Here is a 21,905-nt window from a genome sequence, read left to right on the forward strand (position 1 = left end):
CACACACACACACACAGAGAGAGAGAGAGAGAGAGAGAGAGAGAGAGAGAGAGAGAGAGAGAGAAATACATAAAAAAGTAAAAAAAAAACAGCCAGGTGTATATACTTTAATATACCACCAGCCAGGTGGTATATACTTTAATCACAGCACTTGGAAGGCAGCGGCAGATAGATCTCTGTGAGTTTGAGAACAGCCTGGTCTACAGAGTTCCAGGACAGCCAAGGTTACACAGAGAAACCCTATCTCAAAAACCAAAAAAGAAACAAACAAGAGCCTTAAATAATTAATGTACATCCGAACACCAACTGCATGGTATGCTTAAGGATTTTTAGAAGGCTAAGGTGGACTTCACTGCAGGCAGGACTAGAGATTTACAAAATAATAATAATAATAATAATAATAATAATAATAGTAATAATAATAAAAACAAAGAACTAGGCATGGCTTCCTCCACCAGAAATTGGGGATTCTTCTTTAGCCTGTCAACGGGTTTAAAAACATACTCAGTGATACTCAGTGTGGGCTCATTAAGCAAGAAGAGAATAAAACTTGTCACCTGATTCCAGCCTCTAGCTAACAATAAGTAAACTGAAGAAATGAACTTAAAGTATTTACTACTAAGGAATTAATTTGGCAGTCATTCAATAACAAGGGAAGCCGGAGTGCTAGGAACTTAGCTTAGGTGAATATACACAGACAGTATCTTCTAAAGGGGCAACATTCAAACAGAATTAAAGACAAGGAAGGAACTAGATGTATAAAAATCACAGGGCTATAGCTCCAAACAGAAAACTTCTTGAGGGGATCTGATGGGTACATATTCAAAGAGTTTGTAGGCTAGAGTAGGGACTGCAGGTTCCATTCTGAATCTAGAGGAAGTCCCTGAAGATTTACAAGAGACAAGATTGGCTTTACATTTTTAGAACATCACTTTGGCTGGGGAATTTGGAGTATAGTTCTAAGGCTACCTCTATCATCCAGGCAATCAGACAGAAGAGGCAAGCGCATGGACACCAGTAGAGGTAGCAGCAATAGAAAACTGTGAACAGATTCAAAACTGGATTTGAGAAAGGGTTCACAGGACATGCTAATATGGACAACTGTGTGGACAGGGCTGGAGAAATCCAAGTAGCATCTGATTTGAGCACTGCAGGAGATGGCAGAGGAGGAGACATGTAAGTTTAGGAGAGACCAACTTACAAACAGCCCAAAAGGCTGTCGGACAGCACAAGAAGATGTTGAGTAGGCAGGAGGGTACCAAGTTGAGTCCTGAAAGGAGGTTCAGGCTTTGGATACACCTTTAAAAATGACTCAGAGATGAAAAGAAAAACAATGGAAGAGATGAGATCTGTTAGGCTAGTGGCTTTCCTCCATTCATATATAAGAATCACTTAAAAATCTGGGTAACTAAGACATATCCCTGACATTTTATTAGATGAGAATCTTGGGAGGGCAAGGATAAGGCAGGCTGTGAAAAGCGCCTTAGGGGGCTCTCTACTGTGCAACCAAAGCTAGGGACTAGCAGCAGCAGGAGAGCAGACAGGGAGGGGACACTCTGGGGTATGGTGTCAGGGAAGCCAAGAGGAAGAGATGTTTCCAGGAGGAAACAGCTGGCTGTGTTCATGTCAGCTCTCAGTAGAGAGTAAAAGGAAGGAAAAGAACTCTCAGACTGAGCATCACAGAGGTCACGGTGACCTTCACTGGAATCGCTGCAGTTGAGTGATAAGGATGAAGCCAGATTAAGTAGGTTAAAGTCAATACAGAGGCACAAAAGGAGTGAGAATACGCAGAAGATACTTTTAGAAAAGGGGGGTTTTGAATAGCAGTAGGGAAACTGGTGTATACAAAGACGGTGAAGTTAGGCTCCATTCTTTCAGTGCTGCAGAATGAGTCCAGGACATGTGCACTGGTGATGGTCTACCACTAAGGGAACTTTCAAAACACAAGACACTATGTGGCAATTGAAAGACAAGGGATTTATCAGTTTTAAGCGTAGGTTTTTACTCAACAACCACTAAGTAGGTATTGGGCCAGGTGTTATGAAGGTGAAAGATATAAAAGGGTGCACATAATAACTCAATCCTCGCTCTGATAGAGACAGTAGATACACAGAGCTGTATTGCTAATGGACTGAGTTGCTCTGAAAAAAACAATGCTATAACACTCGCCCAAGAGGGCGCCCAGAGATGAAGTTATTAGTTCAGCTGAGATCTGTAGGGTGAGGCAGTGGGTAGAGAAGTGTTCCAGGTGGAAAAGTCAGAATAGATAAAGGACCTGAGGTAGGAAGGAAAGTGATTTCATTTAGGAGCTAGAGGACAGCCATGTAGTGAACAACAGGAAGGAGGACAAAATGAGTCAGGCCACACAGTATGTACCAGGCCTTCATAAGAGGCCAAGAATTTGACTCAAAAGAGCTGGGAGCTGGGGGTGTCAGGGCATGTGGATCTCATCTTCTGTACAGTAAAGAATAAGGTGACAGAAATGCTCATTTCTGTGCATTTCTCTGCAATTATTAACTATGAAATGTGCAGCAAAGGGAAGACAGCCTTACTGGAGGAAGGATGGGGGAGATGATTTTCATGGTTGGAATGCTGTGGTGAAAATGGACAAAATCAAAGGAGATGGAGGCACTGAGCGTTAGATTTTGGTGTTAAACTGACAGTGTCCCATGATGACCACATGACATAGCAGTAGGTGGCAAAGCATGTTTAGAAGTAAACATGTCGCCAGGCAGTGGTGGCGTACGCCTTTAATCCCAGCACTCAAGAGGCAGAGGCAGGCAGATCTCTGTGAGTTCGAGACCAGCCTGGCCTACAAGAGCTAGTTCCAGGACAGGCTCCAAAGCTATAGAGAAACCCTGTCTCAAAAAATAAAAATAATAAATAAAAAAAATCGAAAAGAAAAGAAGTAAACATGTCAAAGAAGTAAGGTACCAGCTGTCTAGAGGACTCACCCACCATGAGATTGAGAGACCTGAGGGAGACAGGACTGAGAACCAGGAGTTCAAGTTTTCAGTAAGAGGGAGGTGGTAGGCAGACAAGCAGGGTGGGAGTTGGGTGGTGGTGATAACAGTGTCCACAGCACATTTTTACAAGTTGGGCTTGCTTTTTCTATTTCGGGATACAAACTCTTTGACTCTGTTAGAGTAGTGAGCATTCTCCTGCAGTTTGTTTTCAGCTACAATTCTAGAGCCCTTGTCTTCTAATTCTGTAGCAAGGAAGACTAAGGCTTACCATATAATATTTGATTTTCTGCAGGATGTCATCATTGGTCATAATAAGTTCTTTTGCTGTTGTCCCATCTGCTATGTTGGCTAGGATGCACAGTGTCTGGAAAAGAATAAAGAACAGGGATCAAGAAAGCTCCCTCAGGGGACTAGAGAGATGGCTTAGTGGTTAAGAACACATGTTGCTTTTGCAGAGGAACCAAGTCTGGTTCCTAGCATCCACATGATACCTCACAACCACCCATAACTCCAGTTTCAGGGGATCCAATGTCCTCTTCTGATTTCTGTGGGCACCAGGTACACACACAGTGAGCAAACACAGACTCAGGTAAAACATACACATAAAATAAAATTTAAAAATAAAGATTCCAGAAGATCATGGGGAATTTCTCATCTGAAGGTGCACAGCTTCTCATGGGTTCTATCATGAACGCACTGATTCTCATCTCCTGTCATTACTGTCAACCACAGTAACCATGTCCAAGAGAAAACCTGTTATGCAAACAAGGACTCAAATACTTCAGTGATTTCTTACTGGGTTTTCAGTCATAGTTATGTAAAGGCTGCTGCATCACCACATTAAAATTATCTTTTCTTAAAAATGTGCTTCCTGTCCATGGCCCAGCAGCAGCTAGGATTGAGTTGATATCTGTGGCTCCAGTTACCACTGAGAGCTGTGAGGATGCCAGGGGTCTAAACAGACATCTGAGACCATGTTGGTATCTGAGGGCCTTGCTGCCACCAGAGCCATACTGACTTAGGTGGTTTATGCTGCCACTGATGGTGATGTCTGGGCCTGAGCTGCTGGGCCATGTTTGGGTCCATGTTCTTACTGCAGCTGGGGTCTGTGATGTTCATGACCTGTGTTGCCACAGGGGGTCATAGAAACCACGCATATTGAAATCCAAGGATCATGCTGGCCTGGATCTGATGGCACAGTCCTAGGAGAGCTGGCTCTACCCCTTACCTAAGGGCAGTCCCAGTGGCCCAGACCACACCCTGGGCCTTGAGTTGGCCAAGCCTAACATCTACCGCATCAATGGCCTGCTGGAGTGTGTAGAGGGACTGGTCCTGCAGAATGATAACCACAGGATCCCTGACTCAGGGAGATGACAGGATATCCAAGAGGAGTTTGGGTGAGTGCTCAATGATGGTGGTGTAACAGAGGCCTTGAACCAGACCACTGACTCAATGCAACGAACACTTTGTGGGTGGGGTTGATTGGAAAATGGGTATACAGTATGACATTGCAACACCCAATGCTACTAGGATGAATGAAGAGGTGTTGGAAAGACGGAGGCACAAGGTGGGTTATTTCACTTGTTTTGTTTTCAATTTATTTTTTAAGGGTTGGAGGAGTTTCTTGGGGTGGGGGGGATACTGCATGGGAAGGGGGGATATGGAGGGACTGGGTGGCAAGTGAGACTAGGGGGCATGATGTGAAGTCCCAAAGAATCAATAAAGAATTATGATATATATATATATATATATATATATATTAAAAAAATGATTCCTGGGTAGGAGGAGTGTAAATTAGAGATTGACTAGCAAACGAAAAACCTGGTTAAACTCTGGCACCATCGAACTCCTACTACTAAAATAACAAATTTTAAAACTCATTTCCAAGAGAAACTCCTGCGACTGGCACCATCTTCTTCAATGACGCAACCTCTTTGCTGGAAGTTTCCTAGGAGCTGCAACTTCCCTCCCTTCCTTAGGCCCCCACTGCAACTTGCTCCCGAGCTTGTGACTGGACCTGTCTGGAAGCTACATGGCCATTGCAATTAGGACACATTGATGGTTGTTGAGAGACAGAAGAGAAAACAATATGTGTAAAGGAGCTTGGCCCAAGCTGGCCTGATGAAGAGACTAGAGGGAGCCTATGCCAGCTGATGGGACAGGATATTTTGACAGGGCACTGGCAACTCGAGTTTCTATTCAGTAGAAGAGACGGTTCTTACCAGATGCTCCACTTCTGCCATCAGTATTAAGGTAAAGGGCTTTGGTAGGAAAATCAAGACAATGCCAGGTGGAACCCATCATAGGTCCGTCCTCTGCAGGACATCCAGGTGAGGTGGAAATAAGGCACACACTCCGACTTTGATACTGTTACATAAACAACTATATTTCACTGAAGCAAAAGGAACCAAGAAAACAAAGGTTGTTGGATACAATGCAGGCCAGGGGAAGCTTCTGGGAGGAAGTGACATGAACCTGAAGCCCAAGAATCAAAGTCAGGTATAAGAGCTGAGGATAGAGCACAGACACAACTTTTTCCAGTCTACACCTTTCTACTGTAAGACTTAGGTGAACTAAGACAAGGAATAAACTATTTTCTTACTCAGGTCCAAGACCTCAAATGTCCTAAAGGACAGCTCTGTGGCTTTATGTCACTTTGCTTAACACATGTCTGTAACTAGATTACTAGGGAGTGAGATCTGAAGTATGAACCAAAGAAGGCTGCCTCTGGGACATAAGAGACAGAAGATACAACTTGTATAATCTGGATCATCAAGTGTAAAGTGATGGCTTGTGGACAAGCTATTAGACAATATCCTACGAAGATCAGTAATGATGGATTTGTACTTAAAAAACATCTTTCCTCCTTATAAAAAAATTACTAGTGTGTAAACACCAAAGGACAGCTGTGTGGGGTCAGTTCTCCCCTTCTACCTTTACGTGGATTCTGGAGATCAAACTCAGACTGTCAGATCTGCGAGGCAAATACCTGTACCCACGCGACAGTCTCACTGGCCTCACTGATACGTGTGCATGTATTTGTGTTTTATATGCAGAGAGAGAGATATATGTATCCAAGGCTGGCCTCAAACTTGCAGCCATATTCCTGCCTCAACCTTCCAAGCATTGCGATTAGAGGCAGCTTGGATCTGTACTCTTTTTTACTTTAACTCACAGGGGTAATAAATTAGGAAACAGGTCATTAGTAACTGGCTTCAAGGGATTCAAGTTTGGAACCATAGGAGCAACAGTTATTCTACCTACATTCTGGTCTCAGTTCAACCAACAGGACAGGGTTATTGCATATAAAAAATAATGAATATCCAATCCTTTCTTTTCTCTCTCTCTCATTTGCTTTTTTTTTTTTTTTTTTTTTTTTGGCTTTTCGAGACATGGTTTCCTTGTTTAACAGTCCAAGCTGTCCTGGAACTGCTCTATTGATCACTTTGGCCTCAAACTAACAAGAGATCTGCCTGTTTCTGCCTCCTGAATACTGGGATTAAAGGCATGCGCCACCACAGCCTGGCTTCTTTCCTTCTATTACTCGAGTCTTCCCATCCAGATCTGTTACACCACACTCATCAATGCAGGCACACTGAAATCAGGTGTGAAACATTCCTTCCTTCCACTTCAGCTCTTCCTTTGTGTTGCTTACAGAATGATTACCTACAAGGTAATACTCCTTAGTGCTAGTGAGAGAGTCCCTCCCTAAAGAAGACAAAGCCAAAATGCCAAGAGCAAGGTCAAGCAATACATAGGGAGCTGGCGGGAGAAGGGAAAGGGGTGTGTTCTTGTTTCCCCATTTCTCCCCAGAAAGGCTCAGTACTGAGCTGGACAGAGCAGACTAATAAGAAATAATGAAAGTGAGAGACTAGCATTGAGAACTTTAAATATTCTCAGGGAAAGGAAGAAATGCAAACATGTTAAGCCTCACCTTGAAAGAACTGCCCCTCTCTTACCTACTAAAGAATATAAAGAAGAATTATGGAAAGAATATAAAGAAGATTTCAGTAAGAAAGATGAGGAACTGATTTTTTTTGGAGGGTCAGAATAGATCCATGATCCTCAAAAAAACCTTATCATAAATACTTCTATGGACACAAAAAAACCAAAGACGTTCAATTAGTTCTTGAGCTAAGTCAGCTCAACATATGAACTAGGCAGCAGAGAGGTAAAAGCTACAGGCACACACATACACGCTCATACACATGCATGCATGCCCATACACACACATGCGCACAACACTTGTGCATGCATAATCCACTAGCATCAACAACTGAAGATCAACAATATAAAGCAGAGGTTGGCAAATCATGGCATGTGAGCCAATCCACACCTTGTCTAGAGAACAGAAAAATAGTAAAAATGCAACTGAAAACAATCTTTGAAAGATCAATTAAACTGTTCTAGCTAGATTCATCTGGAAGAAAGGCATGGCAACACATGGGACAAGAGAGGAGACGGGCATGGTGGTTTCAATCCTAGAACTTGGAAAACCGAGACAGGAGGACTGCCAAGAGTTTGAGGCCACTCAGGGCTACAAGGGAAGTTCTAAGCCAGTCTAAAGTAGAGTAAGACACTATCTCACCCTTTCCCTCAAAAGAGAGGGTGACACTATGGAACACTGCCTGTTTATAAAAGGCAATACAAAAGTGCAATTTCATGGCAATAACCTGAAATCTTAGATGAAGTGAAAACTTCCTTGAAAGACTTCTAACACCATAAGAAGAACAGCATTGTAAGAGAATGGGAAAAACACAGGGGCCAAAGGGCAAATGTTCCACTAAGACATAAGAAAGGATTAGCATCAGTTCTCCAAAAATTCTTGCAGAAGCTGAAGAGAGACCATCTCCACCGCATCCCCAAAGCCAGCACTCTCCTATAACCAAAAAAGATAAAGCATTACAAGAGAGAATTCTTGCAGTCTTGCACTTACATAGATGTGGAGTGTGCCTTCCCACAGTTCAGTCAGGGGAGCCCATCACCATACATAAAGAAAAATACAAAATGACCAAGTGTTTTGAATCTTTGAAACCAAGAAACAGACCCATCACATTCATCAGACTTAGAAAACGCTTTACTGAGTGAGGTAACCCAGACCCAAAAAGAGGAATATGGTATGTACTCACTCATAAGTGGATTCTAGCCATAGTTAAAGGTCTTTGAGCCTATAATTCGTGATCCTAGAAAAGCTAAATAAGAAGGTGAACCTGAAAAAAATCATATGGTTATCCTCCTGGATATTGGAAGTAGACAAGATTGCCAGGCAAACTTGGGTGCACGGGGGGTGGGGAGTGGAAGTAAGAGGAGAGGGTTAGAAAGAAGGGAGAGGGGGAGGATTGGGGATGGCTTGGGGGGAATGGGATGGGGGGAGGGAGGAAGGATGGATATGGAAGCAGGCAAGTATATATCTCAACTAAAGGAACCATTTTAGGGTTTGCAAGAGACTTGATTCTGGAGGGGTTTCCAGGCACAAGGAGAGGTCCGCAGGTTGTTCCCTGGGCAGCAGAGGAGAGGGTGCCTGAACTGGCCTTGGCCCATAACCATACCGATGAATATTTTGCATATCACCATAGAATCTTCATCTGGCGATGGATGGAGATAGAGACAGAGACACATATTGGAACACTGGACTTAAATCCCTAGGTCCAAATGAGAAGCAGAAGGAGGGAGAACGTGAGCAAGAAAGGCAGGACCAGAGGGAACCTTCATCTGACGATAGATGGAGATAGAGATGGAGACCCACATTGGAGCATTGGACTGAGCCCCCAAGGTCCAAATGAGGAGCAGAAGGAGGGAGACCATGAAAAAGGAAATCAGGACTGCAAGGGGTGCGTTCACCCACTGATACAAGGGGACTGATCAAATGAGAGCTCACCAAGGCCAGCTGGACTGGGACTGAATGAGCATGTGATCAAACTGGATTCTCTGAATGTGGCTGACATGGGGGCTGACTGAGAAGCCATTGACAAGGGCACTGGGTCTTGTTTTGTCTGCATGTACTGGCTTTTTGGGATCCTAGTCTGTTTGGATGCTCACCTTCCTAGACCTGGAGGGAGAGGTGAGGAACTTGAACTTCCCACAGGGCAGGAAACCCTGACTGCTCTTAGGACTGGAGAGGAAGGAGAGAGAGTGGGGGGAATGGGAGGGTATGGGGAGGAGGGGAGGAAGTGGAAATTTTTATAAACAAATAAATAAATTAATTAATTAAAAAAAAGTTTCTCTCACTGGTTGTGGTGCACACCTTTAATCTCAGCACTTGGAAGGCAGATCTCTGAGTTCAAGGTCAGCCTGGTCTACAGATTGAGTTTCAGAACAGCCAGAACTACAGAGAAACCTAAGTTTTTTGTTTTTACAATAGGTGCAGAAAAACTGACTGGAAAAAAAACCCAGTATCTATTCATTAATAAGTATTCCATGAACTATATAAAATATTTCTTAATAAAGAGGATCTGTCAGAAACCTACACTTCTCATAGTCTTTAGTGAAAGAGAATGTTTTCTTCTAATACTGGGAACAAAGCAAATATGTCCACTCTTACTAGTTCCTATACATCCATTATACTGGGCACTCAAGGTAAACAACAAAACAAAAAACAATATATGTTAAGCTCTTTTCATTCACAGAAAATTCTGAGTAACTTACAAAAACATTTTAAGAGTAAACAATGAAAAAAAATCAATGTTCAAAAATTTCCCATATAATAGCAATAAGTATTTTTACTGGAAATAAAGATTTTTAACAATGGCATTCAAAGTTGCTATTTTAATAGTCACATCTTAAAATTTTCAATTTTTTTCTATTGTATTTTAAAAGTTTTATAATTTTACTCTTTACAAAAGACTTATGAAAATATTTTTATTGAAGGTGTAAGATAAAGTTCAAACTTAATTTTTTGAGTTAAAAAAATGACACACCCTTTTCCTACTGAATCACCTCAGTCAGTTATCACCATGATCTATTTCTAAACTTTCCAATTGTTTTTTCTATCTATTGGCTGACAGTACACTGAGACTGTATTTTATAGTGTCTTAATCAGGTAGCTTGGATCTTGAACTTTTTTCTTCTTTATAATGGAATTGGCTATTTTAGTTCCTTTACTTTCCAGAGATTTTACAAATTGAAAGATTTTCATAATTCATAAGCATATTAATATTTATTTATTCTGGGATCATGACTAGCATTATGTTGTCTGTAAACCAACTCGGGGAGAGCCAACATTGCTAACACTCTTTTGACCTAACTCCTAGTCATTTAGCTCTACTGTTACCAACTCAGGGAGAGCGAACATTGCTAACATTCTGTTGGCCTGACTCCTAGTTATAGTTCTACTGCTACCAGCCTTATAACTTTTAGTACACAGACCCTAACTAGATTACAATCTAAGTACTTTATTTTTTTCAAGCTCCTTCTAATGCTACTGGGTTGTTTTTAAGCATTATTACTAACCATTCCCTAATATATGAAAATAACTAATTTTTCTATACTGACACCTTGTTTAACTTAGTTCTAGATTTTTTTTTTTTTTTGAGCCCTTCATGTCTGGAGAACGGTTCTGTTTCATCCTTTCCAATCTTGTGCCTTACTTATTTTGCTTGCGATATTGCAGTGCCCTGTGGACGAGGAGTGGTATGAATGGACAAACTTGTCTTCTTCCCAACCAAAGGGCAACAGCAGGTATACTGACATCTTGACTGCAGTGGTAGTGTGGTGGTTTAAAAGAAAAGGGCCCCCATGGGGAGTACACTCTTAGGAAGTGTGGCTTTGTTGTGGTAGGTATGACCCTGTTGGAGGAAGTGTGTCACCGTGGGAATGGGCTTTAAGATCTCCCAGCTCAAGCTATACCCAGAAACATAGTTTACTTCCTATTGTCTGTAGAACAAGATGTAGAACTCTCAGCTCCTTCTCCAGCACTATGTCTGCCTGCACACCACCATGTACCCCCATGATGATAATGGACTGAACCTCTAACTGTAAGCCACCCCAATTAACTGTTTTTCTTTATAAGAGTTGCCATGATCATGGTGCTTCTTCACAGCAATAGAAACCCTAACAAGGCAGGTAGCTTCATGGATAAATGCACCTGTGAAAACTTACATATACTACAAATGTATGCAGCTAATGTACGCCTCTATAAAAATCACTAACTAGAGACTTTTGAGAAGGACTGAACTTCCAGTAACAACAAGGTATTTTAAGCCTCCTGTTCACACTCACTTCACAATCTGTGAGAGTGTCCATACCTATATCTGTGTCCTGTGAAAACACACTGTTGATCTTTTGCCGACATCTAAATCTTGCCTGACCTTTCTGCCTTGCTGCTTTTCAGATGGATGGAATTCTACCAAGGTGAGCTGTCTTCACAGACAGAACACATCAGTGCACTTTCCAAGGACCAGCTTCTTGAATAGTGTATTTCTTCATTCTTGTATCCCAGTGATGCTTAGATTATACCTTTACAGTGCTAAATTACTGCTCATCTAAAACTTATTTCTTAATTTCAAATCACTTAAGATATGTGTCTTAAAATGACTTAGTCAACTCTTTTTTGTTGTTGTTGTTGTTGTTGTTGTTAAATCTAGGCCCAGCTCTCAAGTCCTAAGTTCTCTGATGTCTAGAACTGTTCTAAGTCAGGGTCACAAAGGACAAGTCAACTCTCCATAACGATCTGAGGCAACTTTCTGTTTATCTCGCTCACTCGCATACATAATATTATGTGTGTATGTGTGTGTTCATGTATACACACAGACATACCCATACACAGCTCAATGAATTCTAAATATGAACAGAGCCACGGAGCCAAACAACTGTCAGGAAAACAAACACTATCAGTGTTTCAGATTCTGTGTTACCATCTTGGCGGGTCACTTTTATTTTTGTGGTAAAATGCAATGTATACAACTTCTATGATAAATTCTAGAAAATGTAGAAAGTGACTTCCAAGTGATTCCCTGATAATACAGCTGCTGTACTTTCACACCTTCCTAAGTATGTCCTATAGAAAATAAAGGTTCAAAATGCTAACCAAGAATAGAAGACGCCAAAGAGTAAAGAAACCAAAACTGCCTTCAGGATAAGGAATTATCTGACTGGTGTTGGAGGAATTTGAGTTTGGAGTTCAGGGTGTAGTGACAGAGAAGGCTTATCTCCAGTTAACCGTGGAGAAAGCATTAAATCAAGCATGAGGCTGTTCGTATAGGGACAGGGACAGCGCATGGCATGTGACATAAAGGAGAAAGCTACAGACTCTGGTCATGTTTCCTATTCCAGGGAAAGAGATCACCAGAAGAGCTGAAGGGGTTGCAGAGGACCCTTCCTCTTGTCTTCAACAGACATATTTCATAAGCCTGCAGATGTCCCTTTGCGCTTACAATCAGGGGGCTCTCCACAGCACGTACCTGCTCTTTAACTTCAATGCTATGCTCCCCTTCCAGGATCAGAGTGACAGCTTGCATAATCTGCTTTCCATGCGTACTCATTATTTTATCTATATGCTGCAAAACAATGGAAAATCCACGATTACATCTAGAAAACATAGGAAGAGACCACAGGAGGCCTCTTTTCCTTTTATTTTAGCTTTAGTTTATAGAGGCATGGTCTCATGCAGCTAATCAAGAGCCTTAATTCCTAATCCACCACCCAAGTTCTGGGATTACAGGCCATGTACCACTACACCTGATTTACACAAAGTTTCTCAAAGTTACACGATGCACAACTACTTCAAGTAGAACAACACAGCACATAGAACCAGATTCCAAAGACCAGAGTTTATTGTGTTTTGAAGTCATCTCTCTTCCTTTCCTATTCCCTCACCTCCCTCTTTTTAAGTGTGTATTATGAAGAGAACAAAAACCACTGAGGACCAAGAAGCATAAAATGAATGGGGCGTCAGAGACACGGAAAATATGATCTGGGTCATTAATACGGCCTTAGGATACAAATGTGGTAAAGATGACTGAAAAAACAAGTAAGGCTGAGAAAGGTCCATTGTGTTCTTTATCTAGTCAAGAACCACTGACAGTGATGGTCAGGGTACATCAGAGAATGCCCACAGGGATGGCACTAGCAAGGCTCAGCCTTTCATACTGTATCTTTCACGCACCCATTTCTCTCTGCAATGACATCAATATGTGTGAGGGGGTAGAGTCTGTATGATGATACTAAGAGAATTTTTCAAAAGAGAAACAGAGACCTCAGGAGACAATGATTGGGCAGATAAAATAAGCTGACAAGCCAAGGCAGGCATACATCTAGCACCAGGGAGGGAGGGAGACCCACCATGCAGGCAGTGGTGGTGGCAGTTTCCAGAGCACTGGAGACCCATATGTGAACTTGCTTCTCTCGAATGAACAGCACTGTACTCACGCACAGATGCTGAGCAATGGAGAATCCTAGGGGCATTACTTACAGGCCGAGTGGAGAGGAGATTCCTAAGAAGCCCCAATGTCTTCATCAGCACATTCAAATCGGAATCTGATAATAACCGGAAGAGCTGTTCAGTACTCAAGCTCCGTAAAATATCTGCTTTTATTTTTTGTTCAGCCTGAAATGCCATATTCTGAAAGGATTAAAGACATTACAAGAATCATGTCTATGGTCACTGTATCAAATTTTATTTTACTAGGACTTTGATCATTTCAAAGTATAGATAGAAGCTGTATTAGTCATACTGTTTTTCTGATTCCTTTTACTCACCTATAGAGATAACTAATATCCACTCTTAAGTCTACATCTGTAAGAGGAATAACACTTACTGACGTGGGCATCTGAACAAAACAAACCCACTTATTACCTGTGAGACTATTTCTATATATTTTATGCTAGGTGCTATGATGGCATGCCTTATTACACAAGAAACTCACAATAGGTAGGAGGTATGCCCTAACATACTAGCAACTCAGAAGGCCAGTGGCTACTTTGTTTCTGTGTCTTTTCTTGTTTGTTTGTTTGTTTTTGTTTTTTGAGACAGGGTTTCTCTATGTAGCTTTGATGCCTGTCCTGGAACTCACTCTGTAGATCAAGCTGGGATCACTCACAGAGATCCGCCTGCCTCTGCCTCCTAAGTGCTGGGATTAAAGGTGTGCTCCACCACAGCCTGGCTCTACTTTTTTTCTAATTCATATAATAGATCAGCCCAGTTTACTCCAAACTCTGTTTAAAAAAAAATTGCAAAAATCTCGTATAAAGTAGTGGTTTATATGTAGTTATTGCCCCTAGTCAGGTGTTTGTTTCAACTGAGTAACTAAGGCCTCTCAGAGAGCACAGTTATCAATGACACAGGGCAATGCAAGAGTCAAAAGTGCACTTGCTGCCATCAGAGACCCAGGCCACGGTAATCCACAGCTTTCTGTTTTATGAACCAAGGTCAGAGAGGCTGGTGATATCAGACTGATTAGAATAAGAAGGTTCTAGTTTCTCTGGACTGCAGAATGAGATGATTAATCTGGTGTTTAGCAACAAGCCTGTGCATGTCAGGGAGCTCTCAACTCAAGCCCCACAGGCTATTTAGGTGACAGATCTGGGGAATAGTCATATCCATGTAGACATAGAGGTTTCTGAGTGAGCTCTTCTACTGGATCAGGTAGAAAAAAGGATAATAGAAAGTTAAAAAAAAATTGGGAATGTTACAAGAAGAGCTACAAGTTGTACTAAGGAGAAAATCGACTAAGAAATCATTGGATTTTGTGTTTTATCAGACTATTATTTCTACCCTCAAGTTTATGTCAATAACTCAGCAGATACACTGTGCAGCAGGGAGACGAGTACAGGCATGGACACCATCAGAACCCATTTCCAATGCTCATTAGTTGTTTGGAAAGCAACCTCCACACATCCCAGTCCCACTTCCCACTGGTAAGGTAGGTACATCACAAGAGAACCTAAAACCTAGCACAGGACCACCAAAAGGGCTCAGTAAGTAAAGACGCAGACTCATGACCTGAGTTGGAGTCTCTGGGCTTACTAGTGGAAGGAGAGAACTGATCCCCAACCCCAAGTTGTCCTCTCACCTACAGGATGTATGCATGATGTAGGATTCCCCCCTGTATGCTGTGAATGTGTTTTATTACCATTGGTTAATAAAGAAGCTGCTTTGGCCTATGGCAGGGCAGAATATAGTCAGGCAGAAAAACTAAACTGAATGCATGGGGAAAGAAGGCAGGGTCAGAGAGACGCCACGTAGCTGCCGAAGGAGAAAGACTCTAGAACCTTACCAGCAAGACACAGCCTTGTGATAATACACAGATGAATAGAAATGGATTAATTTAAGATCTAAGAGCAAGTGAGAAATATGCCTGAGCAGTTGGCCAAACAGTGTCGCAACTAATATATTCTTTATGTGATTATTTGGGTTTGGGCAGCTGGGAAACAAAAACAGAGTCTCTGGCTAAATTTGCACACTCCTGTACTAAATAAGTATAACAAAACATTGTTTTTAAAATAGCAATTACAAATATTAAGCACCCATCTTTGGTCTGACACACAGCAATTAAATGTAAATATCCTAAGTATGCTTTTCAAAATCCATGTAGATTTATTCCTTTTCAAAATTTAATAGTTTACTTTAATAATTGAGAAAAATGGCTCTGATCTCATAATTTTAGAAGCTATTTTTATATTTACTAGAAATTGTTCAACTTGTAAGCATTTATGTACCTGTGTGTTATTTTGGCAAGGTAACTATTCTACAAAATATGCTAACTACGTTGGTGATTCTTACATTAGGTCAATTCAGCTACTTTAGAATATCTATCTTTCAAAACATGTACACCAAAAACATGAAATTTTATGTGTCAGTTAGAACAGCAATCATTCAACGCCTTGGTTTACTATCTGTAAAGAATAAAAACATAGGAAGTAAGCAGCTCCTATGAGGAGTAGTGTATTCAGAAAAACACAGACTGCTTTTCCCAAATGAGGGATTGCTAGGTGACCAAATAAATCCTTGATAGCTTAACCTGAAAGATGAACACAGAATCTTTCAGGCTGTAGGTCATTAGACAACTGGACTATATTAACCAGTTTTTAAAAAGTAAATTCTAGCTGAGCAGTGGTGGCACACACCTTTATTTAATCCCAGCATTTAGGAAGCAGAGGCAGGCAGATCTCTATGAGTTCAAGGCCAGCATGTTCTACAGAGTACCAGGACAGCCAGAGTTACACAGATAAACCCTGTCTCAAAAGAAAAAAGAAAAAAAAAAAAACGAAAATTCCAGAACATATGCCATAGTCATAACTTTGATAATACCTCTAGTTTTCTTATAAATTGTGACATTAAAAGGAAACATACCATTAAAGCCCAAATCCCATTCACTCGTAGAGCAGGGTTTTCACTCTGTGTTAATCCACAAAGCAGCTCTACAGCTCCTGATTCCAAAATTGGCTGATTGGAAAAGGAGGAGCAAGAAAGAATGATAAATAACAATGAGAACAGAGTCCATATCAGATATACAAACTACAGTGTCTGCTCCACCACTCACTGTACAATCTCTTCCCCAACTCACCAATTCGAAGTGGGGAATTAATGCACCCTAAAAGACACCTTGAGCAAGACAAGCTCTCTCTCTCCCTCTCTCTCTTTTTCATGCATGCCCTTCACACACACATCCACTCACTCTTTTGGTTGCTGTTGACTGAATCCATTTTCTTTCCATGTGTAACCATGCTCTACAATGCCCTAGACCAGAAAGACTGTAACAGCAGAACTGTGAAAGGTTCACCTATCCTTTATTAAACTGATTTTTCTTTATTAAAAACAAAACCCCATGAACTCAAAAAACTTAAAAATTGTAGAAAGGGAACCCTCCAAAACTCAGAGATACTGCATAAATAGGAAGCAGCAGAAAGAACATGAGAACCAAAGGACAGGGGCATGTCCATCAAAAGGAATCTTCCGGTCATGAAAGAACCATTACCAAACATACTGCAGCTGGAGACACCACCATAAGAGCTGCACTAGACTGGGCTGTCAATCAACACTGCATCAAGGTCATGAAGGGGCCTACAAGATTCTACCCCTTCCTGAGGGTCTACTGTCAGTTAATGTTTCTGGGGAAGAAGTAAAGTTGCCCATGCTCTAGTAAGTTACTTCCATCCATGGTCATGAAAGCAACCCTAATCAAACACAGTGGGTCACACACAAAAGTAGGTGAAGAAGAGAGTGAAGAGAAAAAGGGTTTCAGTAGGAGAGGGAGGAGGTGAGAGACAAGAACAGTGAAAACCACCAAAATTCATTGTAAATGAAGAAAACTGTCAAGAACAGAAATAGAAAAAAAAAAACCTATATTTGTTCTTCCCCAAACAATGACCACTTAATATTACTTTCTGATGCAAGGAATTATTTTCTTGAAATGACTTATGATCCTGACTTTCAAAGACAACTTGTTCTTCAATTTATTCTTTAGTAAATATTGTTTGATAATAGTCTTATATATAGATTTATAGTTATTTCTTTACTTGCAATTTCAACATAGAATGACTATATACTATGATATCTTTTAGTTATTTATAGACAAGGTGGCCTCAAACTCTTGGGCTCTTGGAATCAATCCTCTTGCCTCAGCCTCCCAAGCAGCTGAGAGGACAGGTGAACGCCACTGTGCGGCTTTGGGCTTTGTAACATCTATGAAGCAAGTGGAGCATGACAGGTAGGATGAAGTAATTCCAGTACTGAAAAACCAGTGACTTGTCTCCTTCTCTACCCAAATCAAACTATTTAGAAGCAGTTCTTCAACCCAAATCCACAAGTTTCAACACCAACTTTATATTCAATAAAAAAGAAAACTTGGGTTGTGGTGACACACACACCTTTAATCCCAGTACTCAGGACACAGAGGCAGGCAGATCTCTGTGAGTTCGAGGCCAGCCTAATCTACAAAGTGATTCCAGGACAGCCAGAGCTACACAGAGAAACTCTGTCTTAAAAAAGCCAAAATAAATAAATAAAAAGCAAAAAAGAAGGTAACAGTAATTGACTAAATTTTAACCAGATTAAGAGAAAGTCAATACTAACCTCTTTACTTGGAGAAAATTCAAGAAGAAGGTTACATAACATGGAAGATGCTACTACTAGGATTTCATCGGGTGCATTTTGTAAAACCTATAGAATAAAAAGGGCGATGTCATTAATTCTGAAATGCTGAAGGTGAGGTCATATATGACTAAGTAAAACCCTAAACAATTATCTTTCAGTTTGACTTTTCATACTGGAGAGCGTGTATAGGGAAAATACTGCAATTCAGAAGCTGACCTTTACTGTCCAGCAAATAGATTTTTAGTAATAAAATAGAACTAGGAGTATAGCTCAGTTGGTAAAGTGCTTGTCTAGTATGTAAGAGACCCTGGGTTTAATCCCAGAACAAAAAATTATATACATACATATATACATATGAATTTTACCCAAACAGAAAAAATTAAAACACAACAAAATTTTTTATTAAAATTAAATGACTATTCTCTTGTGTTTTGTTAGTCAACAGATTAAAGTATATGAAAAGGCAAATAAGAAAAATTATTAAATACATAAGCAGCTTCTCAACTATGAAAAATCAAAATGAGTATGAGTACCTGTATCTGATATTATATCTGAAATGTGTTAACTAAGTCCTGATTTGAGAGTTGAACCCACATAGAGCCATGAGTATAAACTCTTCTAAGCTGCTCATCAAACATTTGCCCTTGGAGAAATAGCCAGAAATCACCTTGCTCTATCCTTGATGTATATAATAGAGAGATTTTGAGCTGAGCAACCAGAGACAAACAAGGGCTCCAGACACAAAAGTAGTTTGGGAAATAGAAAATAGTTAAAAGGTCTTGAATGGGTAATAAATTTATGATTTAGCTATATTTAAAAGCTAAAATTAAAAACAAACAAATGAACAAACCAGAAAACAAAAACAAAACCCTGAAAAGAAGACTAAGAATTATAAAAGAAAACATGAGCTGAGGAGAGCCTTCAAAAATCCAAGAATGTCAAATTTGGCTCCATTGGTTTTAGATAAGAGATTGTGAGTCTGAAACAGACTTCTGTTGACCTGAACTAGTCCACCCCTGAGGCAGCACCTTACCAGTGTGGAAAGGCATTAAGGTTATAGTTAGAGTAGGCAAATAACCTTTCTGAGGTTGGAGGCTCTCAGTGAGTTTCAGGAAACAAAAATACATCAGGAAATGAGTCATGTTCAGAGCGAGTTCCATATGTCCAATGGGGAAATCAGGCAAAAGAAATGCAGAATTAAAAAAAAAATGGGGCTGGAGATATGGCTCAGTGGTTAAGAGCATTGCCTGCTCTTCCAAAGGTCCTGAGTTCAATTCCTGGCAACCACAGGTGGCTCATGACCATCTGTAATGAGGTCTGGTGCCCTCTTCTGGCCTGTAGACATATACACAGACAGAATAGTGTATACAAAATAAATAGATAGATAGATAGATAGATAGATAGATAGATAGATTTTTTTTTAAGAAAGAAAAAAAGAAATGCAGAAAATAGGGTCAGTGGATGGAAATGGGACAAGTGCAGTGTCACGTGCTGAGAAGGAAGGCCCTCAGCAAGGGAGAAATTGAAGGAATATTTTGTCCTGATAAGCCTAATAAGGCTGTATCACGACATCCTTCAGAAACCTAAACACAAATCACATACTCAATACTGTTATGCCTTCCCGTGAATAGTTTGAGGGTTCATTCTGTTTCTTTTCTTTCTTCTTCTTCTTCTTCTTCTTTTTTTTCTTTTCTTTTTTTTTTTTTTTTTTTTTTTTTTTGAGACAAGGTTTCAGTGTGTAGGCCTGGCTGTCATATAACTCACTCTGTAGACCAGGCCAGCCTTGAACTCCGAGATCCACCTGCCTCTGCCTCCAGAGTGCTGGAATTAAAGGCATACACCACCACCGCCTGGCTCATATTGCTTCTTAAACAACAACTATCATCTCATTTCAAGACCTCAAAGAATAAATCGTATACTCTGTCATAAAATCAACTTTCCCGTAAGAACCACTCCGCATGCTAATTCCCAAGGCCTACAGTACTAGTCCAATTCCACCTTTAAAAGCAAGCAACAACAATACCCCACACACAAACAAGGGCTCACTACACAGTCCAACTGGCTTCACCTCATGATCTTCCTGCCACTACTTTTCAGTCACCAAGCTATCAGACATGCCTCCCCTAGCTCCCACCCTTCTACGCTCCACCCTTCTATGACAGTCGCGAAGGCACCCTTGCTATTTCCTACACCTTTCATACAAAGCAGTTCTGCTCATGGAAAGAAATCCTGTTCTTTTTCTCTTAACGTCTAATTAACAACTGTCCTGCTTGACGTTTCTCTTATTTCTGCCATAATGACATACCTATTCTAAACTGAAGCAAGGATGAGATCACTACTGCAAGGCCAATGCACCTGGAGGTTTCGCTTAGTGCTCAGTAAGTACTCAAAAAGAAACAACAACAACACAATCAAAATAAATTTTAAAATTCTACTGAGTAAATGAGATGAATAGTTACTTAAGACATTTAAAAAAAGTCAAAGATCAAGCTGACTGTGGCTTGATGACATATGGGGGTTCACATTAGCGGCAGCTAATTGCAAGCACCCTTTAAGTTTTAATTCAGATTTATTTGCCTTGAATTCTTTCCTGCTGGTATGGGAGAGCCCAAAAGCAAAATTAATGGCCCAATCCTATTTTATATCTATAACCAGTCAATTATTTTCTTTTTTATAACCTAAAGGCTACACAGAAAATTCCAGATTTAAATTTAAAGAGTAACAATAAACACACAGAAGCACAAATGAGTACTGAGAGCTCAAACTAATAAAGAAACCTGGGCTGGGACTTCCCTCTCACACATGAAACGCTGCCCTGAGAAACGCATTCTTTAAGTCTGTAGCTGCTCAGAACATCTGACTTGAGACGAACATCAACATGTTCTACCCAAGAATCAGATGCAGTCCTAGACCTGGGTGCTGCTGGCCAGCTTAGCTCACAGGCTCGGTGCCAACTGCTATGGCTTTCTCACCTTCATTAAAGGTTTCCACACCGCATGATCCTGGAAACTGGTTCGAAGCTGCTGTACAGATCTGGATAAACTGTGCAAACATCTATAAAGAATGATCAAAATTAGCTTCCCAAGAAGCCACAGCTCACATTTCAAATCAATCACTTGGCTTTTCACTAGTAGGAACGTACAGTTAAACATGACTATCGATACTAAGTCAGCTACAGCAAGACACCTCTCAGGCATTGGAGGATCAGTTAGGTCACACTGCACACTGCATGGCTTCACCTGAGCAGATGTTCCAGGAACATCTGCATCCTGCACTTAGTGAAGGACCGGAAAGGAAACGGGCTAAACACACAGCAAGGGATTTTTATTCAGACCATGTAAAGCTCATACCTGACAGCAGCTAACCGCACCTTGACACTAGACTCAGACAAGCCAGTCACAATCCGGTCCATCATATTTTCAGTCTCAATGATCTGGAGAAAAAGGTTAATGCTGCATAAATAACAACATGAAGGTGACAAACTTCACTGCTTGTAATGCAAGTATGTTAATGTCCATTAAGAATTTAATGTTTTCAGCAAAAGATTTTACCTCTCAACCATCACCTTGCAGAAGGGCAGACAGCTTACTAGAAAGACGGGGTAAGCACTCACTAAGGACAAGCCAGGATAAATGACAGGCACAGTTATGTCTCTTTATTTTTAAAGATATTTAAAACAAAATTTAAATGGCCTAAGTACTACAGAGGTGTGCACAAACAATCTGGGGTGAGTAAACTATGAGGCATTTCCCTGTAAGAATGATAAAGAATCGTTGTTCACAGTGTCCTCATCAAGTGAATGAAATCTACAGATTCTGGCACAGCCATTCTGCGTCTCCACTTTACCAAGCAAATTTAAATTAAGTGAAATATTTACAAGTAACCCTTGCTATCCTTCACCACCAGAC

General features: G+C 40.7%; 1 protein-coding gene across 6 annotated transcripts in view; it reads right to left on the reverse strand.

The window, feature by feature from the left end:
• The window catches only part of Armc8 (armadillo repeat containing 8), an 89,361-nt gene that overhangs the window by 10,757 nt on the left and 56,699 nt on the right, over positions 1-21,905 (reverse strand). For 2 of the 6 annotated variants that reach the window (XM_048417463.3, XM_048417461.3), the window contains 7 exons: positions 21,348-21,430; positions 20,970-21,051; positions 17,977-18,063; positions 16,255-16,347; positions 13,375-13,524; positions 12,365-12,460; positions 3,235-3,330 (listed from right to left, as the gene is read on the reverse strand). In XM_048417463.3, coding sequence (XP_048273420.1) covers positions 3,235-3,330; positions 12,365-12,460; positions 13,375-13,524; positions 16,255-16,347; positions 17,977-18,063; positions 20,970-21,051; positions 21,348-21,430 — 687 coding nt within the window. The remainder of the gene's footprint in view (positions 1-3,234; positions 3,331-12,364; positions 12,461-13,374; positions 13,525-16,254; positions 16,348-17,976; positions 18,064-20,969; positions 21,052-21,347; positions 21,431-21,905) is intronic. The other 4 variants (XM_085689609.2, XM_085689607.2, XM_048417462.3 and 1 more) reach the window with 3 other exon arrangements.

The sequence above is a fragment of the Myodes glareolus genome, chromosome 4 (genome assembly GCF_982192425.1).
Source record: "Myodes glareolus chromosome 4, mMyoGla1.1, whole genome shotgun sequence".
Classification (NCBI taxonomy): Eukaryota; Metazoa; Chordata; class Mammalia; order Rodentia; family Cricetidae; genus Myodes; species Myodes glareolus.